Raw genomic sequence first — 23,652 nt, forward strand, 5'->3', positions numbered from 1 at the left:
ATGTGGTGCTGGGGGATTGAACCGCGGTCCCTGATGCCTTGCCAAGCTTGTTCTAAGTAGGTGCTTTAGACCACTGAGCCATCTCTCCAGCCCCAGCATAAGTAAATTCTTATGTGAGCTATGATGAAAATAAAAACAAAACTATGGCAAAAATAATCTTTACTTCAATTATGACACACCTAAGGCAGTCTTCACACTTAAAAACAGCATGTTGGGGCCGGCGAGATAGCTCAGCGATCTGGAGTGCTTGCTTAGGCAAGCTTAGGCAAGTACGCAGGGACCAGGGCTCCATCCTCAGCACCACATGCCCCGCCAGCCCCACCCCCAGGGTGGGCTGAGCCAGCCACAAAAACAAAAAAACCCCTCCCCTCCCCCCAGCATTTTCCATACACAAGTGTCACTTGTAGTGATAGCACATATAGTTTGTTTCCCTATCTTTTTTTTTTGCAGGGCATATTTGACATGTCACCGGTCCTGCTATTTTTTTAGGAAGTCCTTGAGATGTTTTACCTGTCTGTTTGCTGGTCTGCTCCAGGATTCCTTTGTGGAGTCCCTCGGGCAGATATGTCTTCTTCTTCCTCTATTGTAATTGATCTTTTATCAATTCCCTTCCCAGTTTGTCCATTACAAACCATTTCCAATATTGACTTGCAGTGCTGGCATTCTCTAGTTGGTTTCACTCCTGGCAAGAACCTAAGAACATTTTCCTGCTTACTTCTACTACAACCATTTCGCAGCATTTTGACTTGTAGAGTATTTATTTCCATTACTGTTTTTCTTCTCATCTGAATCAAGATCTTCATTCTCCACTTCTCTGTCATTTCTTTCTCTGCTTCACAGTCATAACTTCTTTGACTTCTATGAACCATGTCATAAAAATAATCTGTAATGCAGTTTGCATCTTGTCCCACGTAGTAATAATCTACTAAAAAGTTCACCACGGGCCCTCAGACCTTTCTTCAAAATCTTGTTACAAAGCAGGGGCAGAGGTGCACATGCCTAGAATCTCAGCTATTTGGGAGGCTGAGGCAAGAGATTTGCAAGTTCAAGGACAGCCTAGGCAACTCAGTGAGATTCTATCTCATAATAAAAAAAGGTTGGGGATGTAGCTCAGGGGTAGGGGGAGAGAAGAGATAATCTCTACCTGAAAAAAGATTTTCAAGGCTTTAGTTTACTTTCTCTGATGTATTCCCCCTCTATTCTCATTGCTCTTGACAAGAGAATGCTTGGGGGAGACACCATGTACTATTCTAGGAGGAATATAGTCTGTAGGGAGAGATAGACCCAGCGAAAGCACTTAATTTTTATATAGCCACAGGCAAGTCATATGCTCTGCCTGAGGCCCAGTTTTCTCATCTACAGAAATGGAAGTGCTGGGCCCTTCAGTAATTAGTCATGGTAGTGGTTATAGTAACTGGGTGCTCAGCCCTGGCTCTTAGCCAGATTCTCTTCTGTGGAGTAACCATGAACCTATCTGCAAAAGGAGCAAAGAAACCTAAAAACAAGGAGGTGGAATCATACAGTATGTCCTCCTTTTTCATAAGCTTGCTTTCTTTCTTTCTTTCTTTCTTTCTTTCTTTCTTTCTTTCTTTCTTTCTTTCTTTCTTTCTTTCTTTCTTCTTTTTGGCAGAACTGGGGATTGAATTTAGGCCCTTGTACTTGCCAGGGAAACGCTTATTCCACTGAGCCATCTCCCTGGCCCCCAAGGTTTCTTTCATTCGGTACAATATTTTGAAATTTATCTATATCTTAGGGGTATCTATAGTGGGTAGATTCTATTACATAAATACCTCACAGTATATTTAGTCCTTCTGTTGTTGGATATCTAGAGCTGTTTCCAGTTCTTGCCTATCACAAGTACAGCTGCTGAGAATATTCTAGAACAGGTCTTTGCCAAAGCTATAGTCCTCTGCTCTACCAGCTGAGCTGTCTTTGTAGAGTGTATGCTTTCATTTCTTTCAAACCTTTATCCGGGAGGAGAATTGCCAGACTGTCAGAACCACATGTAGGTATGTCACTGGTGGCCAAGTCACCCGATGACTTGCTTTCAACCTCCTCCCTTGGTGTGCAAGTGAGCTTTCACATGACTTTGTCCTGAATTGGGCTAATTACCTGAGAAAAATCAAAACAAAACATAGGATGATACAAATTATAAGTGCATAAAAATGTAACATGGAGCATACGATGGGTAAAATTCACCTGCTGCTAATTCTTACCTTGTCACACAAGTGATCAAACGCAAAGGTCACCTCCTGTACTTGCCTGTGCAGCTATGGTGATGCACAGCTGACTAGCATAATGTGAAAGTAAATTGTCTCATAAAACTATGATCTGGGTGTATTTCATCCAGCCTTTTGAACATTTGCCTTGCTGTGTTTTCATCTTGCTCAGGTCCCATCCCTTTGTATCTTCCTGTTTTCTCCTGTGGAATGGGAGTATTTGCCGTGTGCCTTGTGCAAGGTCTTACAGCTAAGAATTCGTCTTTTCAGCAAGTCCAGAATGGTTAGGATTTTGTGGCAACTCTTAGAGATGGACTTAATGCATGTTGCATAAAGAGATGTGCATGAGTCTTTTGGGGGCCAGGTGGAGAATGCTGTGGTTTATATCTAGCTGTCCCTCTAACCCTCGTGTGATCACAGATGGCATTTTTGAGAGACGAGTGGTTTGTGGGGCATAACACTCATGAGGGTGTAATACTGGTTCGTTCACCAGACTGACCACTGAGATGGATGCTGGGAGGTGAGCTCAGCAGGAGGAGGGGTCCCTGGAGGTATGGGCTGGAAGGCTCTGTGTCCCTCCCTCTTCCTTGAATGAGTTTGCTTTCTGCTTCCTACGGCTATAGCTTCTTCTTCTTCTTCTTCTGTTTTTGTTTTTTGTACTGGGAATCAAACTCAGGAACCTGTACTTGCCAGGCAGGCGCCATATCCCTGGGCCGTCCTGCTGCTATGCTGTGAGGCCCCTCCCCATTGTGCCCCTCTGCTGTGCTGCCCTGCCTTGGAGCCAGCTAACTGTGGACAGTCTGTATAAACCTGGAGCCAAAAATAAACCTCTCCTCCTTTTCATTGTGTGTAGTGGGTGTTGTATCGCAGTGACATAGAAAGTAGCTAGGACAAGCCCAGCTGTGCCATGGGCCTTGCTCTGGCTCTCTGCTTCTGGTGATACAATACCTTTCCAGGTGTGATTTCCAGGAGTGCACACAGGTGGAAAGGACAGTGTCTGCTCTTCATGTCTTTAAGAGTTGAGCAGAGTCCTTCCATGGCTGGGCTGTCCGTGGCACCCTGGACAGGTCCTTCATTGATTTTTTTTTTTTTTTTTTTTTTTGAGACAGAGTCTCACTTTGTAGCCTAGGCTAGGCTTCAACTGACAGTACTCCTCCTATCTCTGCCTCCTGAGTTCTGGGATTACAGACCTGAGCCACCATGCCTGGCCCCTCATCAATCTTTAAATGTGGTGACAATGGCTTTTCTCTGTCTCTCTCACGTGCAGCAAAAGCCTGCACTCCTGGCGTGCTTTGCCTCCACTTCCATGGCCTTCCTAGCAGATAATAGGCATCAATGAGCTCAGCCCGAGGCTTTTTCCTGAGTACTCCTTGGAACCAGTGAAATCTGGAACGCTGAAGCATTTCCAGTGGCTAAAGGTGTACTGATGCAAATGTTGCCTCTGTGTGCTTGTGGTGAAGAGAAGGGTAGAGAACCGGGGCCTTGGGTGGGAGCCACGGTGGCAAGTGGAGGGTCCCGGGGCCAGCCAGCGCCGAGCTGTTCGTGCCAGGACTGCACCCTTCTCTCCCATCTGTTCTTTCCTTTCCATCAGCAGTGTTATTTGACAAAAGCAATTATGCTGATTGCCTTCTCTGTGGGATCAATACTTTTTCTGACTCGATGGCTGGGAGAAATAATTAGGCTTGTCCCATGCAGGAAAAGCACCCACCCAGCGTACACCGGACGCGCTGGCCCGGAAGCTGCGGTGATCCTGGGGCTGGGAGCGGGCGGTGCTGGGAGCGGGCGGTGCTGGGAGCGGGCGGTGCTGGGAGCGGGCGGTGCTGGGAGCGGGCGGTGCTGGGAGCGGGCGTGTGTTGACGGTTCTGCCTGCCCGCAGGTCGCATCCTGGGATCCGGGGCCTTTGGCAAGGTGGTGGAGGGAACAGCATACGGGCTCAGCCGCTCGCAGCCTGTTATGAAGGTGGCGGTGAAGATGCTCAAACGTAAGTGCTGCGTGGGGCGGGGCTGCTCGGGTCCGAGACGCTAAGTGAATGTTTCAGAATCGAGAAGTGCAAAGCTTATAGATAGCAAGTTTAAAATTAGATCCTGGTTCTTTTGACTCTGGGTTTTATGCCAGGTTTATTTTGATTCCTCTTTTCACGCATTCATACATTGGAAAATCAGGAGTTATCTCTAGTGACCTCTTCCTCCTCCTCCCCCAAGACTGCAAACTAGTCATTACAGTCTACGTAGACTGAGCGGACCATCTGCTCCTCTTTTAGACTCTTGGTAAATGAAATGATATCAGATCACAGGATTAGCCACGGTGCCAGCTTTCACAGAACGGGAAGTGCTTTGGCTGCACTGATACACGATTTATTTCTCCCACAGCCACGGCCAGATCCAGTGAAAAACAAGCTCTCATGTCTGAACTGAAGATAATGACTCACCTGGGGCCACATTTAAACATTGTGAACTTGCTGGGAGCCTGTACCAAGTCAGGTAGGCTCCTGGCCTGGGGGGTGGGAGGCTGGGGACGCTGTCCAAGGGACTCAGATTGCCCTCTCTACGCCCAGCCCCACCAGTGAACGTGAGTCTCAGCAGGGTCCACTGGTCCCACTGACGGTGGAAAGGAACTGTTTTTGAGCGAGATCTCTTGCAGGTCCAAACAGAACAATTCACAGAACCGGGCTTGGTGGAATCTCAGCACTCTGAGAGGCTGAGGTGAAAGGTTCACAAATTCCACTCTAGCCTGAGCAATTTAGGTCCTGTTTCAAAAGTCTAATTAGAACAAATTCATGACTTTATGTTTTTCGTTTTCATACCCATCTTCTAACTGACATTGGTTTCCACAGGCCCCATTTACATCATCACTGAATACTGCTTCTATGGGGATTTGGTCAACTATTTGCATAAGAATAGGGATAGCTTCCTGAGCCGACACCCTGAGAAGCCCAAGAAAGAACTGGACATCTTTGGACTGAACCCTACAGATGAAAGCACAAGGAGGTGAGTGCGAAGAGACATTGCTGTGTTGTTCTTTTATGAGCCTCACAAGTAGAGAGGACTCATGTCCCGATAGACCCCATGCCTACAGATTCAGTACTTGAGGTAGCAGATGGCGTCCAGCTAGCCTGCCTTGTCTCCATGGTGGTGCTGATGGATCGCGATGGCTGCAGGTGGTTTGTACCAGGACATCTCGTGAGAAGGCCTTGCTGTTAGGGTCAGTCATCCTGGGCACCATTCACTGTTTATATGTAAGATTCAGGTCCACTTGTTTTTTGTTAGTTTTGTTTTGTTCTGTTTGAGACAGTGTCTCCCTATGTAGCACAGGCTGGCCTCTAACTCACAATGATCCTCCTGTCTCAGCCTCCCAAGTGCTGTAATCACAGAATTGCCTCACCATGCCTGGCTGATGTTGGTCCTCTTATAAGAAATTGAATGCGGCTCTTCAAGCTTGAGCTACTTGTACTTGAAGAAGGAGGGCTGGTAAATCAAGCCAGTGGTAGTGGCCCACCCACAGATGCCTATGGGCAGAGATCTCTGTAGATGTGAAGTTCTCTAAGGACAGAAAATACAATGAATTGCTATTACTCCTTTAATGGATACCAAATAGTTGCTAAATTGATTATCAGGAATCATCTGCCCTAAATTGATTATTGGGAATCACCTGCCCAGGCCCCATGGTCACAGTGGTTCAGGTTCATGACTTATGAATTGAGAAACAGAGGAAGAATATAAGACAATGTCAAGAATTTTTCAAATTTCAAATGTAGTGGACATAATGCTTTCTAAGTTGATGGGAACATGTTCCCCTATATTACGTGTGGCTCGTCAAGGTGTCTGTAGCCTTAAATGTGCCTAGAGAAGTAGACATATGTAAGAAGAATCAGGGCAGCTGACGATGTGGAGCCCAAATATTCTCAGTCTTTCCCATCTTTTTTTTTTTTTTTTTTTTTTTCAGAACCAGGGATTGAATTCAGATCCTTGCGCTTGCCAGGCAAGAATAAGGATTTTTTTTTTTGCTCCGAATGCCTTCAGGGCAGGTTTGGCTGGCTTGAGGTATGGGGATCGAACCACAGCAACCTGAGCCTGACTTAAAGAACTGAGCTAAGGGGCAGGCCCCCAATCTTTCCCATCTTTGTAGATGGGGTTCATCCCCTATCTTACTTCTTAGGATGCTGAGTTTGAGATGACCTGTGCATTTGTGTGGTTGTGTGATTAATGTGCCCTGCCTCAGCACCCCCATATGAGGGGCACACAATGTTTTGTTTTTGTTTTTGTTTGTTTTGTGGGTGGCTCAGCCTGCTCTGGGGACAAGGCTGGCATGGCTTGTGGTGGCTGGGATTGAACCACAGTCCCTGTGTGCTTTCCTAAGCTTGCCTAAGCAGGCATGCTTTAGACTGCTGAGCTATCTCGCTGGCCTACAATGGTTTTATTTTTGTTCACCTGGAGCCCCTGTGCCTGCCTTAATACCTGGTAAACTGTGAGTTTCCAAATCATCCTTTGTTGTGCTACCTACTCAGCAACTGCTCTAGAGGTTACCCCAGGTAAAATCTCCTTATCTGCTTTTACAGCTATGTGATTTTATCTTTCGAAAACAATGGCGACTACATGGACATGAAGCAGGCTGATGCCACCCAGTATGTCCCCATGCTGGAAAGGAAAGAGGTTTCTAAGTACTCCGATATCCAGAGATCACTGTATGATCGTCCTGTCTCATACAAGAAGAAATCTATGCTAGGTAAAAATGTCTGTACTCACTCTGGACCTTGTGACCTTCCAGTGGTGTAATGATACTGAAAATACTAAGGGGGAAGGTGAACTGGGATGATAAATAGACCTGCCAGGCTACGTGGTCCCTAAGTGCAGGTCTGCTCTGCCCGGTCTGTGACACATTGTTCCAGTTCTGTACCCAGTGAATTAAAAACAATAAAGACAGACTTAATGTAGTGACTTTCTCAAACTTTACATAAAATCACTTCAAAAAATAATTTATTCTGATATAAAGGCCTTCCTTTTTTGTTATGTATTTCTTCAAACAGTATTTTAACATTTCCTTCTTTCTCATTGTTGGGGATTGAACTTGGGTCCTTGCATATGATAGGATAATGTTGTAATAAATACCATTAAATTCCCTGCACAGTTCCACTCTCTTTTTCTTTAAATGAAAGCACAGTAATATATTTTTAATGTCTTTACTTGGAAAAAAATTAAAAGTTGGTAATTTTACCTTGTTTCCTCATAGTGATTTTTTTTTTCTTGCGTTGTAAGACTTTGATATCTGAGTTCATTAATGCTTGGTTTTAGCTTTCTTAACTTCTAATTTGTGGTAGAAACTGGAGAGTAATCAATCTGAGGTTCTGTTTTCTGACAGGTGTTTCTATTGACTGTCATTAGAAGACAGATCTGGCTGTTTTCAGAGAGCAAGTGTGTGTGGTTGGTTGAAGTGATTTGTAAATTCCAGGGTGCCTGGCCAATGCCACGCCTCATGGACCACCTCCCATCTGCTCCAGGGTGACCCTTGGCCCTGGTCTAACCACAGAGTTGGAGTAGGGTGACTGCTGGAAGGACTTGACCTTGGCTTTTCTTGTGATCTTGTGGGGCCTGTGCCCTCCTATTGGTTGATGCAAAAGTGTTGAGCGGCCATGGAAATTGTTTCGAAAATCATGGGTAGACTCTGAATATTTGCAGGGTTCTTAAGTGAAAGGTACAATTCATTAAAAAAATTTTTTTTCCTCTGTGCTCATTTTGCAAAGTTCAGTACACAATATTTTCCATTTTCTCTGGTTCCAAGTTCCATTCATTTCTCATTGCCAAATGGGTGAGCTTCCAAGAGCTTTTTAAAGACAAGTCAGTGAGTTATCGGAACCAGCACTTCCTCTTCCCTCCCACATTGTTAAAAATAGTTGATGTTGCTTCCCAGGCTGAGCTAGTGGACTTGGCATCAGAAATCAGGGGGACCTGAGTCATGCTCAGGCCCAGACCCTGTTGGCAGGGAGACTGCTGTTTTCTGGCTTGTCTGTAGCTGGCTGAAAATGTGAATGGCTGGAACCACTCTTCACTGGCCTGAACACTGTCAGAGAGGACCAAGAACTGCTGGCCTAGATTGCCTTCTTCCTCGAAAACTTTGGGACACTTCCAGATGGGACAAAAATGGACAAGTTGCATGCAAAGAGAAGTTAGTGGCCTCCTGATCTTTAAGATCACTCCCTCACCTGATTGGTAGTTGATTTAATTGATGAATTATAAATCAGGTACCATGAAGATAGCTCTAAAAAGAAAATAAAGCCAGATGTGGTGGTGCACACCTGGAATCCAGCACTTGGAAGGCTGAAACAGGAAGATTGCAGTGAGTTTGAGACCAGCCTGGGCCACCTAGTGGGTTCGGGGTCTCATTTGAGACAAGGTCTCAAATGAATGAATGCAGAAAATATCTTTTCAGAGTCCTCATGTATATTTGTTACAGAAGACTTGAGTGTGTGTGTGTGTGTGTGTGTGTGTGTGTGTGTGTGTGTGAATTTAAAGATGCTCATGGTGGTTGCTAACTAAAGTTGAAAAAAGAAATCTGAGAGGCAAATGAACAAAAAAAATGTGAGAACCCTCTAGGGAGATCACTTTAGACTGGCCCTTATAGCTATATGTACACACACACAACCCCTAGGTGGGTGCTCCTGCATGCATGCTGAATAGTTCTCATCCAAAATATTTGGGACCAAAAGTGTTTGGGGTTCTTTTCAGATTCTGGAATATTCACAAGTAGATAGTGAACTGTCTTGGAGTTGGGCTGGAAGTCTAAACACAAAATTCACTAATGTTGCATGTGGACTTCATAATATAGCCTGTCTGAAGTTTATACGGTATTTTTAGTTCATCTATGCAGTGATCCCTCAGCTCATGAACTTAATTTGTGCTATGATTTTAGAAAAGATGGCCACCTTTGTGTTTCTGTGGGACTCAAGACATTTTGCAAACAAAAACAAGATTTTGCCAAATTCTTCTGTTTACAAACCTGTTTACAAACAAAGGCTTTTGTGACCCAAATGTTGATTGGTCACATGAGGTCAGGTGTGGAATTCTTTATGTGTGGTGGCATGTCAGTCCATACTGTTTTGGACTTTGGAGCATTTTAGATTTTTGTTTCTTTTGGTTTGGTGAGGAATCCTCAATTTTCATATATATATATATATATATATATATATATATATATATATTTAAAAAACAGCTCTGTTTTTTTAAAATAGGGTTCCCCTATATAGTCCAGGCCTGAAATTCTCAGCAGTCCTCCTGCCTCAGCTTCCCAAATGCAGGTTCTCAAGTGCTGGGATTGCAGGCATGAGCCACCACACCTAGATTATATATTGCTTTATTTTTAAATTTTTTTTTTTTTTTTGTCTTTTTGAGAAAGGGTCTCTCTGTGTAGTTTAGGCTGGCCTTGAGCTCACTTTGTAGCCCACACTGGTCTGACTCACAATGATCCTCCTGCCTCAGCCTCCCTAGTGCTGGTATTACAGGCATGTACCACCATACCCAGCTGTATATTGCTTTTTAGAGAAAAGATCTCAGTATTTACTTATTTGCAGTGCTGGGAATTGAACCAGGGTCTGAAGCATGCTCCATCCTGAGCTCCATTCCCAGCCCCCATGACATAGGTAATTGTTCACTGTGGAGGGCCAGGAATTGTAAGAAACAGCTCCAGCTGTGTTCTTTGGCCAACGCTTGGCAAGCTGAGTCTTAGAGTGGATGAGCTGTCATACTGGCTACCAGCCCAACACATTTCCTTCCTTTTTTGCAGACTCAGAAGTCAAAAACCTCCTCTCAGATGATAGCTCTGAGGGCCTTACTTTGTTGGATTTGTTGAGCTTCACCTACCAGGTTGCCCGAGGAATGGAGTTTTTGGCTTCAAAAAACGTAAGTTCAAGGAGTAGGGACTTCTTGAGACAGGACTACAGATTTCCAAGTGGGGAGGACACACTGAGAAGGAGATCTTGGAGTATTATCTCCTTCACTGACCTTCCTGCCGTTTTCCTGAGCAGGGCTGGGGGCCTGGCATCTTCAGTGTCTGGGTGGCCCTAGAGCCTTCTGTCTGTTGGGTGTGTGCTGATGCTGAGCTCTTGAGGCTGTTCTTAGTGCATGCTGGACAGCTCCAAGAGCCACCAGAGAGTGGCCAATCTTGCAGGCATGCTGTTCTGTAGTCGCAGGTGGACTGACTTTCTTGCTTTTCCATGCAGTGTGTCCACCGTGACCTGGCAGCTCGTAACGTCCTCCTGGCACAAGGGAAAATCGTGAAGATCTGCGACTTCGGCCTGGCCAGAGACATTATGCATGATTCAAACTACGTGTCCAAAGGCAGCGTATGTATCTGTGTCCCCATCTGGCATACCCCCCCTCCTCCTAGTTTCTCAAGTTGTGTTGCTTTTTGCATTTGCGGCCCATCTTTTTACCATAGAGCCCACAAGACTTATGAGGGGACTTCGTGGGGGACAGGAGGTAGAGCTCATGCTGTGCACAGATGGCTGGAGTGTGCATACCTGCTTTATCCTGTAGGGTTAGGTTTGGGGAGCAATTTCCCTGTCATTGTCATTCCTTAGTTAGTGTCCTCGGTAGCAGGGATGGAGTAGTGGTGCCCATCTTCTGAGCTGCTGTGGGGAAGTAAATAAGGGAATTCATGCAAAGTATTAGAAGAGTTCCTGGCAAATAGTGTTACCTATTAGTAGATAAGTTATGTGTATGTGTGCACAAGCACACATTCCCAATCAGGAGTCACTAGTTTTTAAGCTTTCAGCATATTTACATAAGGTAGACTTGACCAGTAGAAAGTTAATGCCATTTGTGTGAATGTGTCTTAGAGGCCCAGTTTATCCTTAAAGACAGTCCTTGTATTGTCTATTTGACCCTTTGGGAGCCAGGGAGATAGCTCAGTAGAATAAGCACTTGCCTAGCAAGCACAAGGTCCTTAGTTCAATCCCTGGCACCACAAATAAATGAATAAATAAATAAAAAATAAATAAAAATAAAGTTATTTGACCCATCCTCTTTGCTCCTCCCTTGTAAGCAGATGAAGTGCATTTGGGTACATCTACCACCTGAAGGTACAATTCCAGAGCACTCCATTGCATGGGTTGTGAGATGGCTCTTGGGGTTCCCGCATCTACCTAGTGAGGGGCCCAGGCCTGTGTCCATGCTGTGTGTCACCTTGACCCATAGCCAGGCTGATTCCTAGGCACCTTCAACTCCTCACTGAATTTCGATGGAGTTGATTTCTACCCTGACTGCATCAAGTCATGGATCTCTCGTCGTTTCTCCAGCAGTCCTGGGGTGCGGAGCAATGCTAGTGTGGCCTTTTCACATATCTGTTTCAATTTAGTATTTCACCAGAGTTTGGACCAGTTTCACAAAAGAGGCTCTAGTGGTAGGAAATTGCTGCTTGTTTCTTAAAGTCCCATCTTTGCTATTGCCTCACAGGTCACTGGATCTATTCTTAATTTTCTGATTAGCAATCCCTGAAAAGGGAAAAGATCTGTTCAGGGCTTTATTATAGTCCACAGGTAACAGTTCAGTATTAAGTATTTTGGGGAATCATTCCTTTGGAGGAGCTAAGAAGCCTAAACCATTTCTCATTTATCAGTGTTAGGAACCTCTGGGTTGCTGGGCCTGTAGTTCTGGCTCTCTGGGAGGCTGAGGCAAGAGGCTGCTAAGTTTGAACCCAGCCTATGTAGCTTAGCAACTTAGTGGGTCCTTGTCTAAGAATAAAAAATGAAAATGGGCTTAAGATGTAACTCAGTGCAAAGTCCCTGGGTTTAATCTCAGTTCTAGGGGAAAGAAAAAAATAGTCACTACGTACTGAGAGTGTGACAGTGAGCAGAATGCACCCAAAATACGCTCTGTGGAGCAAGATCATTAGTGCAAGTTATTCTTAGCCGAGGGAGGACCCCTGCCCATATCCACTGCTGCACATCGTCCTTGCATTGGCTAGTGGTTAATCCCCTCGCTCCTTCCCTGCAGACATTCTTGCCTGTGAAGTGGATGGCTCCTGAGAGCATCTTCGACAACCTCTACACCACCCTAAGTGACGTCTGGTCTTACGGCATTCTGCTGTGGGAGATCTTTTCTCTTGGTATGGGCCTCGCCTCTCTGCCTCTTTGGGAAGTCCTAGAACAGCCTAGAAGGGAAACGAGCTCTGTTGGACTGTGTGGCCAGGCAAACTGCAGCAGCGTGGCCCCACGCACTGGCCTTCGCTATGTCTGCTGCAGGGCTGTGCAGACAGACAGAGGGTGTGGGAGGATGCACACCAGCCCTGCCCCTGCATCTCTGTTGCACCTCTTCTGGGCCATGCCTGAGTGATTCTCTTCCTCTAGAGGTGCCCTGAGGAATCTGCCACCTGGATGCCTTTTCATTTTGACCTTTAGGTTAGATGGTTTCCAGTGGACCTTCCTCGCCACACCCGGTGAGGATGGGTGATGGCAGTGTGATGAGGAAAAGGGTTGTGACTTCCCTTCCTGGTCATCATTGTGGAGGAGAGAAACTTCTAGGCATTTGGATGGCCAGGGGAGGCCCTAAGAGAAGGGCCAGATAGGACCCTGACTTGCAAGGTTCTAGTAGGGAGGAAAAGACTTAACCCTTAGAAGTAAGCCATGTGGTGCTGACTTAAAATTGCAATATAAGTCTGAGACAGGGGAAAGGAGCCCTGATGAGCTTTGGAAGCGGTCAGAGAGAAAGTTCAACATGACCTGCCTTCAGCTATAAAATTATGAACCATTTCATGGGTGTATCTGTTATCTTGAAGAAAATAAAGTGTGTCTTCCCTCCCTAGTCTCCTTTGTCTCTCCTACTTCCCTATTCTAGGAGGGTCACCCTGCATCGTCCCAGTTGGGGATTATCAGGTTTCATACTCCTTGAAAAACAGAGAATTTCTAAATAATTTAAGCCCCAACATTGACTTTTGCTGTAATCACTTTGAACATCACATGATTTTCCTGCCCTCGATTCTAACTTCTGGTTTTTCCAGCTTGCTTGTATGTGTAGATCTAGTAGTCAGAAACACCGAAAAATAGTTTAGTACTTTGTTTTAAAGATGCAAAATTTTTATATCCGGTGCTTGGACTTGACCAGCCTAAAGTTTTGGTTAAATGTAAGATTTGAGTAGACCTTTGAGGTGAAGGAAAAGGTAGCAATTTCCTTGACCAAACCAAGCTGTCAAGACTTCAGGATAGTAGACATTGCCTACCATGTCTGTTACTCTGAGTGTCCCAGCAGTGTGTGGTGCCTTTGTCACACTGCTTGTCTTCTGTGCTCTTAGGTGGCACACCCTACCCTGGCATGATGGTGGACTCTACTTTCTACAACAAGATCAAGAGTGGGTACCGGATGGCCAAGCCTGACCACGCCACCAGCGAAGTGTAAGCTCTCACCCCATCCATGGGCCCAAGTCTCTGTCCTGTGGGTCTCTGGGGTGGGACCCCTGCAGACTGTCCTTGTGCCCACTCTGAACTCTGTGCCTTTCTAGCTATGACATCATGATGCAGTGCTGGAACAGTGAGCCAGAGAAGAGACCTTCCTTTTACCACCTCAGTGAGATAGTGGAGAACCTGCTGCCGGGACAGTATAAAAAGGTTTGTCTGGGCTTCTTAGAGTGGTGGCCAGAGGGAGGAGAGCTGGTAGTTGTGCCCAGGGGCAGTGCTGTCTATTCAGCATGTTTGAAAGGAGCATTTTCAAAGCACGATATAGATTCTGTGGCCAGGCTCCATGGGTCCCTGGTAGCAGTGGTGAATGAAAACCCTCTTCTTCCCGCGGGGCTCCCCTTTCTTTTTGTGTGTTCGACACCTGTAGGCACTTTATCCTCCAGATGTCTGTGTATCTGCTGCGCAGTTAGAAGTCTCAGGACATCCATAGCCATTAAATCACTAATTTGAATGTGTTTAAATCCATGTGAAATTGGCTTTTACCTGCTGTCCAGAAGGGACAGCCTCAGCTGTTATCTGTGGCTCCAGCTGGTTTTCCGTGGTGTAGGAAGCATTGTTAAAGGAACAAATGTAATTTCATGGAGCCAGGCAGGAGAGAGAAATGAACAAAACAACTTTCTGCTGAAAGCTCGGGAAGGAAACTGAGGGGAACTTGTATAATAGATCCCGCTGCTTAGATTGGGATTAGTCAGTGTGTGGGGCTTTGCATTTTACTGCTTGTCTTTCCTCTTCTCCAGGAGGAGGAGGAGGAGCAGTAGCAGCAGCAGGAGGCTGCGCTGGAATCTCCCATAAGTTAAACTAGACATTAAACACTTTAGTTTGCTGTTTGTTGATGAGCTCAGCGGCCCCAGAGACACACAGGAATGGAGTGGGAAGAAATTAACCTTATGCTGGTCTGTGAGCTCTGATTAGTGGGGAGAGATTAGAACTGTTGCTGAGTACAGTGTTGATAGGAAGGTTGGACTTTCCTGACATGTAGAAATCAAGAACGGGTTGGGAATTATGTTCCCATTGAAGTCTTTACCTCCTCCTATAGGGACCTGTGAGGGCCCTGGAGGCTGCATGTAATGGAGCCAGAGGCTCAATGCTAGTCCTAGGGCAGGGGGAGGGGCAGGCACATGGTTAAAACTACAGTCTTGGCAAAGGCCTCCTGGTATCTGAAGACCTACTGGCAGGTCTCTGCCATTGGTGGGCCTTCTTTCATGTCCCCACCTCTGGGGATGGCTGACATAGGACTGAATGAATTGTTTAAACCCTACCTGTCTCTGAGGTCACTTGCAAACACATAGAGTTAAGTCATCCTGATTTCTGTTTTAGGGGTTTGTTTGAGACAGGGTTTCTCTATGTAATTCAGAGTAGCCTTAGACTCACTGTGTAGCCTAGACTGGCCTTGAACTCAAGGCCTCCCAAGTTCTGGGATTACAAGGCATCTGCTACCATGCCTGACTTCATTGTGATTTCTGAATACCTGTGTTCATTTTTATAGCCCACTCAGTAAATATATTAAATGAATACTTACAGAGTTATGAGAAAATCCACCTGGACTTCCTAAAGAGTGACCATCCTGCCGTGGCACGCATGCGTGTGGACTCAGACAACACGTATATCGGTGTTTTCTACAAAAATGAGGAAGACAAGCTGAAAGACTGGGAGGGTGGCCTGGATGAGCAGAGACTGAGCGCCGACAGTGGCTATATCATTCCTCTGCCTGACATTGACCCTGTGCCTGAGGAGGAAGACCTGGGAAAGAGGAACAGGCACAGGTAGATGTGGGTTGCCACCTCTAGCTGCCACCCACTCCTCCTTGTGGCTGCCAGAGGGAGGCTTTCCTGGGTGGTGAACTGTACTATGGGAACTTTGCAGCTTCAAGTCTCCTCTCAGATGAGACTCTATGCCCTGTGACTCCTGGGGCTGGGGCAGGGTAGGGGGCTCAGGCTTCCCTGGTGGGAAACCTTTGACCTGAGTCAGCTGGAATAGTCCAAGGGAGGATAAAGTTGAGAGAAAAGGTGGGGGTGAGGGAAGCTTGCTAAGATCCATGTTGCATGTTGGTTCTGTCTCTTCTGTCTTTGTTCAGGGCATTGTAGCTTGCAGTGAAGAGGACTGCCCATGCCTGCCTGTGTACCTGCATGCTTGCATGCATGCGTGTACTCAGAGCTGGAGTCTTGGGTTTATACAGGCAGTTGTCAGCTGGGAAGTCATTAGCCTTCTCCTAGGGCTCAGCTGATGGCCTCAGTGGATTGAGACAAGGTCCTACTGTAGAGGGCTCAGGAGTTCCATGTCTGAGCCCTGGGCGATCCAGGTTCTGAGCTACCAGATGGCTCTGTGGCTTGGGAACCAGTTGCAAACCAGGTTGTCAGCTGTGACACTGACAAAAAGGGAAGTGATCTGGTCCTGTCTCAGTGGAAATGAGTTTCCTCTGTCCCCACAGTCCTGCCAATGCCTGTGAGACAGACCAGCAGAGAGATGAGTATGCCAGGCTAAGAGGGCCAGAGCTGGGGGCCTGACCTACCTGTCAGTTGTCCCTAAGGAAGGAGCCAACAGTCCCTACCATGGTATTCCTCTAGTAGGACCATAGATATGCACTCAAGATTGACTTAGGATCAGTACCCAAGGATTGGCTCAGGTCCTCAGTTGGTACCCAGTCTCTAGGAAAGTGTCCTAGAGAGAGGGCATCAGGGCCAGGAAGTCATCAAGACTAGCCTCATGGACTGGGGTTCTAAATGAGATGCCAGCTCACTAGGAGCTGCGGTGAGGTCTTAGGTATAGGGAAGACCCCAGCCATGGAGTACAAAGGGACAGTGCAGCTGAGGAGTCCTTCAGCTGGAGGTGTTGGCAAAAGACTGTTTCCTGTAGGCTTCAGTTGGCCAGGCTCCATTCCCTGCCTGGGGTGGATAGAGACCAAAGAGTAAGAGTAAGCCAGCCAGGAAGACGGGAAGAGCTGTAAGGTGAGAGTCTTATGTCTCTCTCAATCTCTGTCTCTGTCTCTCATTCCTTCCTCTGGCTGGTCAACCTCTCTTTGTGGTCTCTAAACTATGCAAACAGCATGGTGCAGCAGTCTCATGATGAGAGTAAACCATGGTCCTGTCTACCAGCAGGTCATATCCAGGGTGGAACAAAAATATACATAAAAGCAGAGAGCGATACAAGATAAGTTAAGGAAGATGGCAAGAGTTACAGCAGGGAGGGCAGACGGGGAATCATGACAGGCTGAATTTTAGGGAAGATTGTTTTCTGGAAAACTCTTGTGAAAAATTTTAAATGTACAGGAATACTATGAGAATACACCTACCACTCACAGTTAACAGTTGCTAGCATTTTACCACATTTCTGAGAGCTTTATCTGGCTATATCTATGTAATGGGTGTTGCATATATCACACCGAAACTTGTGTTTTGTTTCTTGTCATTTGGAAGTAAGTAATAGACACTAAGACACTTTACCCCTTATATTTCAGTATAGATTTCCTAAAAATGTAATTTCTCTCCTATATGACCACAACATCACAATCATGCATAAGAAAATTAATAACTAGCTTGGCATGATGACATGTGCTTATACTCGCCACACGCCGAAGGCTGAGCCAGGAAGACTCTGCATTCAAGGCCAGCCTAGGGCATAGTCAACCTGGACTACAAACCAAATCCTTCTCTCAGAAGAACTCAGAACAACAAGAGCAGCCCTCCCCTCTATTTTCTGATATAAGCTAGTATCCAGGCTTTATTCAAATTGAGATATTTGTTTGAATAACAATAGTTGCTAACATTCATTGAGCACTTATTATGTGTTATGGGGCATTTATTAGGTACTTTATAGTTGTTACCTTATTTAATTATCCCAACAGGTATATCTCTAAGCATTATCATAGGCAAGGAAATAAATTCAAGTCTGAGGAGTTAAATAGCTTGTGTGAAGTCCATTCCAGACCCAATCATGTCTTGTCACGAACTCCTCTTCTCAGTAAAAAATAAAGAACCTTCACTTGGACCTTCAAGGCTCAGAGAACAGTCTGGCTCTCAGGAGATCCTTGGGAGAACAAGGGGTGTGGCTGCAGTGTGGAGCTGATTTAAGTTTTTACATTTCCTTCTCTGTGCCTTTTGAGCAGGCATTGCTGATGCTCTCTTCTATGAGTAGGAAAAGTAGAAATTGGTACAGCATGCGAAGGGAGTGGGTGAAAAGCTTGGTAGGAAGGAAGGAAAGATGAGGGGTTGTCCAGGTAGCTTATGCAGCAAGGCTGATGAGCAGCTGTGGTCTCAGTGACAGACCTGCCACTCTAGAGGGCTCAGGGTTGACTGATAAAACCATCTGTGGTGGGAAGTGTTCGCCTTGGGCAACTGCCTGGAAAGGCACCATGGTGTAGCTGATCTGTCTGTGAATCTTAACTTTCCTTTTGTCTCCTTTGAACAGCTCACAGACCTCTGAGGAAAGTGCCATTGAGACAGGTTCCAGCAGTTCTACCTTCATCAAGAGGGAGGATGAGACCATTGAGGACATTGATATGATGGATGACATTGGAATTGACTCCTCGGATCTGGTGGAGGACAGCTTCCTGTAACTGACAGATCCAGTGGGCACCTTCTACTCCAGGAGCTACCTGCGGGTCCCTTTAAGAAAACCACTTTCTTGCAATGCAAAGGTTGAGACTTGGATGATGGGTGAAGAGGACTTCCCAGCCATGGGCCTGGGGAGCCTTCTGAATATGAATGAGTGGGATTTTTGAAACGAACTTTTTCAGCATTGCCTCTTGCAATGCTTCAGTAGCATCTCAGCGGCCTGTGAAGTTTGGAAATAGATGGACAGGGAATAATAGGCCACAGAAAATGAGCTTTGTGTTTCAAGGGCTTTGGTGGGATTTCCACATACACAATTTGTACTGCAGCAAAACCCCAGCATTGTAATTATGTAAATAACTCTAACCAAGGATGCATTCAGACTTTTATTAACTGTCTTCTCTGGACTTGTGAAGAGACCACTCAATCCATCCATGTACTTCTCTCTTGGAACCTGGTGTCAGCTGCTGTTGAATTTTCTTACGAAGTACATGCAAAACCACTTTTGAACCTTAAAAGGTACTGGTACTATTGCATTTATATTTTTTTCTTAGTGTTAAAGAGTTAAAAGATAACAATTAACCAACTTTGTTTACTAGATTTGGGTCCTTTAGCTGCCCAACAACTCATTTTCATATTGTAATCGATATTTATAATAATACTACTGTTATCAGTAATGCTAAATGAGTAATATGTAACATGATTTCCCTACAGTGAAAGCACAATTTAAAAAAAAAACACCCTTTACTAAGTAGATGGCAAGTTTTACCATTTTTGACATTTACCTTAAATAACATTTGTTTCTTTATTAAACATGATAATAGCTATAGTGGATTAAATTTAGTAAACATAGAGAGCAAAATATAAGTAGTGTTGTCCAGGAAGTCAGAGTTTTTAATTATGTACTGAATAGGTTCCCTAATCCGTTCTACTAAAAACAGTTAATGACCTCTCAAATAATGGGATTAGAAATAAACCCCCGATTCCTAAATGCTCTCGATATAAAGGCAAAATCCTGTGGCCCACGTGACTTCTGCTGTGACCCAGTGGAAATCACAATAGGATTTACAGAGGTTTCCATCATGACTAATGATAACTTTGGATCCCAACATATCTTTTTAAATCTGTGAACCTCAAGAGCCAGGAGGCTACCCTAATCTCAGCTCCTTTCTTTTATCTCTTACACTAAAGGGAAGGCGCTTGAAACCCTGAGATCACAAAGGGGTTTTTCATGAACCTTGTGTAAATCAGCCTGGCTCTTAAGTTCCCATACGGGACTGGCAGTGGGATCCACTAGATTCTTCAGAATCCAAAAATTCTGCATTATTAAGTCTGATGGAAGGAGGGACCTATGTTGTTTATAAACACGCAGGCTATTTGGATCAGCCAATTTTAGAAACACTGGCTTAGGTTACAGGAGGCTGCCATGGGGAGAAGCAAAAAAAATTTGAAATTTGGATCTGGGCTAGATAGAAGTCAGCCATGTGAGAAGCCAACTATTAAAGTCCTTGGCTTCAGGTCAGTGACATTTAATACCATACGTACAGTATTTGCTGACTTTAATTTAGCTTTCCAGTCTTAGCTGAGCCTGAGAAAGCTAGATTTTGGTTTTTGTCACATCTTCCGAAACTCAAGACAAAGTAAGGATGCTGCTTCCTAATGTATGGGGGACTTAAACTTGTCTTCCCCCAGGAAAAATATGTGCAAAATTATCAAACTCCACATACAGAGCTTCTGACTAGCCAGGCCAATGTTTTGGTGTAAAAGATTGAAAAGTTTTCCTGATATTTTGGGCGTAGGTGGGAGGATGGATTGTTACATCCATCCAAACTGTGAAGCTGGTTAGTGTGGGTTCATTGGCATTCTCTGAAATATGCTTAATTGCTGACACCGTATGAATGAAACATGGGCTGTGATTACTGCAATCACTGATGTGCTTCCAGCAGGTGACGCTTTGGAAGATGTAGAAGCAATAACAAGGTACTTGAGTACCTACCAGCGGAATCTCAATGCAAGCCTCAACTTTCTTGTCCTCCTTTTCCATAGCAAGTGTGAAGACTGATCCGGATCGGCCAATTAAAAATGAAAACCTGACTTGGTTCCATAGAGCCAAGTAGATGTGAAGCACATTTGTGTTTCTGGAATCACAGCTCAAGCGTTCTGTTTATCACTCACTCTCCGTGTAGCCTTCTTTTGCTGGTGCTTTGCCTTCTGATGCTACCTTGAGTCTCGCATGACATGGTGAGACTGGAGGAAGGTTCTCAGTTGGGTGTTTTCCAGTTCCTACCAGTGCTCCCACCTGAAATGATGCGGGATTGCATTTTTAAAGCTGTGTTGTCCAGACTTATTTCTTTTTTGGCCTCTTGTAAAGTCCCCAGAAGAAAATTTGTTAATCCTTCTCACTCTATTTTCATGATGACAATCAAAGCTGACCCAAGAAACACAATTTGTGGCTGTTTAAATGATCAGTGATATCCTTAAAATGTGGTTTGCCAATCTGTATGTACAAAACGGTCCTATTTTTGTGAAGAGGGACGTGAGATAAAATGATGTTATACATCAATATGTATATATGTATTTCTATATAGACTTGGAGAATACTGCCAAAACCTTTATGACAAGCTGTATCACTGCCTTTGTTTATATTTTTTTAACTGTGATATTCCCCACAGGCACATTAACTGTTGCACTTTTGAATGTCCAAAATTTATATTTTAGAAATAATAAAGAGAAAAATACTTACATGTTCCCAAAACGGAGGTGTGGTGAGTGTGTGAGTGGAACTAACTAGATTGGGAGGGTCTACCCATACGAAATGTATCACAAACGCCCCATTCATGTTTTTATTTTAAAGTGTGTAAATGAAGATCTTTATATTTCAATAAATGATATATATGTAATTTAAAGTTATGCTGAGGGTCCAGCAATTTTTTTTTATTTTTTAGTTTAATCGTAAATACCAAAGCCATCCTGTTCAGCTTGTTTTCTTAGCAACATTTCAGTGAGTTTCTGTATTACGCTTTTGATAAACAATGAAGAATTTAAGGTTCAAGGTGTTATTTGAATGAGTTTTCAGATGCAGCATTTGATGTAAACGGGATTGGCACTTAGCTCATCTTTGACTCTGTTCTTAGCTTTTTTTTTTTTTTTTTGGTGTTTTTGTCTTCTGCAAAAGGAAGAAAGGCCCCCATTTATTCCGTATAGCATTCAAACAGTGTAGGAATATCTGAAGTATAATAGTGAATCCTTTTTCTCAAATGTATCTTCTTCGTTCTCCCTATGTTGTTTCCTAGTGACAAAACTACATGATTTAGTGTGTGTTTTATTTATTCCTGTGCATCTGAGTGTGTCTGTGTACTTTTGGTCCACATTTTCCTAGAGAGGATTGCACTCTAAATGTTTTGACATGTGCTATTTTTAAAAATAGACAAAACAATTTTATTTTTTAATGTATATAGTACAGAGTCTACAGGATCTCACTGCACAGGTCAGGCTCGTGGTGATTCTCCTGTTTTCAACCTCCCAAGCACTGGGATTACAGATGTGCAACACCACGCCCAGTCTCAGTCGCCATCTCAGTGCACACTGGGCGTGGGGCCAGCACAGTATGCCAGGGATTGTACCCCAGTCCCTGCGTCTACCTAAGCAGGTGCTTTAATTTGCTGAGCTATCTGACCAGCCCTATTTTTTAATTTTAATTAAAAATATTTTTAAACAGTTTCAGGTTCGCAAGAAGAATATGAGACATGATTTTAAAAAATATAGTAAATGTTTAAATTTGTAAAAGAGTCCATTACATTTAAAGACATGTTGTCATTAATCGCCCTTAGAATAGTCCCCCTTGCTTGAACACACATCCCATCGCTCTGGCCACCTCCCCAGTGCAGGGATTACAGCCGTGCACCACTCTGTGGCTGGCTCAGCCCACCCTGGGGGCATGGCTGGCATGCATGTGGTGCTGGGGATTGAGCCCCGTCCCTGCACTTGCCTAAGCTTGCCTAAGCAGACACTTTAGTCCACTGAGCCCTCTCGCCCAACCCTGGAAGTACTCTTTCATGAATATCTTTGCTTGCATTATTGTGGCTGCCTCGATGTCCTGAACTGATTAAAAAATGTTTACCTTTCATGGTCATTTGATTTGAGGGACAAGCCAGAAGTTGCATAGGGCCAGATCTGATGAATAAAATGGATGAAGATGTGCCATAATTTTTTATTTAACAGCAATTGCTATAAACATTGGATTGAAGAGCAATCATAAAATACAATGAATATTAAATTAAAAAATTTTAAGTACCAAAGGTCTTTATTCTCTGATAATGTCATTGTGAGAGTAAGAGAGTCCACTGTCTTTAGTCTCCCTGACTCACCAGAATACTCAAAATAGTCCCAAACGCACTTCTACAATGGATCTTTGCAATTTGTCTCTTACTGGAATAAGTTTTGTTAAAATGCAAACATCTGTTTTATCTTTCAGTTATTTCTTGTTGAGTAGAAGTTAGAAGTTTTCCATATGCCCCCTGCCATACTCCTGCCTAGCATCCTCCATCCTCAACATTCCTTATCAGAATGGTACCTTTGTTAACTGCTGAGCCTGTATTGATACATCACCCACAGATCATATAGCTTTTTCTTTTTAATACTACAGTTTAGAAATTCTGTGAGAAGTATATATAGATAGGTCTACATATTTTAAAATCAGCATTATGGTACCCATGAAACTGTACAATAATTTATGTGGTCACATTCCTGTAAAATAGATTTATAATTTCTAAATATTTACTATAAGAATGACTCACGGGGGCCAGGGAGATGGCTCAGTGGAATAAGCACTTCCCTGGCAAGTGCAAGGGCCTGAGTTCAAACCCTGGTTTCCCAAAAAAAAAAAAAAAATGACTAACGGTACACCCTTGCAGTACCTCCGTGTGCACAGATAGCAGTATTTTGTTTCAATTGATTCCCACAAAGTTGCTAGGCCCAATGGTGCACAAAAATAAACTGGTGTCAAGTTCAATCCTTCTTGTATGACTGCAGAGTAAGTTCCTGTCTACACTTGAATTGCTGGCTTTGCAGATTCTCTGTAGCTTCCTGCTGTCCCTTACCCTGTGTTGCTCAGGAATCATAATCTTCAAGACAAGATCTGAGGAGATGTGTTGGGGTGAGTGTGAGAGTATATGGGCTTCAATTTCTGAAGCATCTGAAGCCATGGATTAGGATTTTTTTTAAATGATGCAATTTACCTTATTTTCAACTCATAAATATTGGAAGTTGTATTATTATTTGGAACACAGCACCCTCTTCTGATATAGCTCCTTGTTCTCCATATCCCAGAAGCCTATAGATCAAACAGAGGTCCACAGGTGGGAGCCAGTCACTGAGAACAATAATCCTGCTGATAAACAATGGCTGCCTACTTGTCTGGGAGGAACATTTTGTTCTCTTTATAAAA

At 44.3% G+C, this 23,652-nt stretch overlaps 1 protein-coding gene across 4 annotated transcripts in view; it reads left to right on the forward strand.

The window, feature by feature from the left end:
• Positions 1-23,652, forward strand: part of Pdgfra (platelet derived growth factor receptor alpha) — a 71,085-nt gene that overhangs the window by 33,496 nt on the left and 13,937 nt on the right. For 3 of the 4 annotated variants that reach the window (XM_023711074.1, XM_004627512.2, XM_023711075.1), the window contains 11 exons: positions 4,096-4,200; positions 4,589-4,699; positions 5,053-5,206; positions 6,775-6,941; positions 9,993-10,108; positions 10,429-10,551; positions 12,203-12,314; positions 13,497-13,596; positions 13,704-13,809; positions 15,181-15,422; positions 18,064-21,096. In XM_023711074.1, coding sequence (XP_023566842.1) covers positions 4,096-4,200; positions 4,589-4,699; positions 5,053-5,206; positions 6,775-6,941; positions 9,993-10,108; positions 10,429-10,551; positions 12,203-12,314; positions 13,497-13,596; positions 13,704-13,809; positions 15,181-15,422; positions 18,064-18,211 — 1,484 coding nt within the window. In that variant the 3' untranslated portion in view covers positions 18,212-21,096. Of the gene's footprint in view, positions 1-4,095; positions 4,201-4,588; positions 4,700-5,052; positions 5,207-6,774; positions 6,942-9,992; positions 10,109-10,428; positions 10,552-12,202; positions 12,315-13,496; positions 13,597-13,703; positions 13,810-15,180; positions 15,423-18,063; positions 21,097-23,652 lie in introns of those variants that run through there. The other variant, XR_002820310.1, reaches the window with a different exon arrangement.

This window comes from Octodon degus, unplaced genomic scaffold, assembly GCF_000260255.1.
Source record: "Octodon degus isolate 3935 unplaced genomic scaffold, OctDeg1.0 scaffold00019, whole genome shotgun sequence".
Classification (NCBI taxonomy): domain Eukaryota; kingdom Metazoa; phylum Chordata; class Mammalia; order Rodentia; family Octodontidae; genus Octodon; species Octodon degus.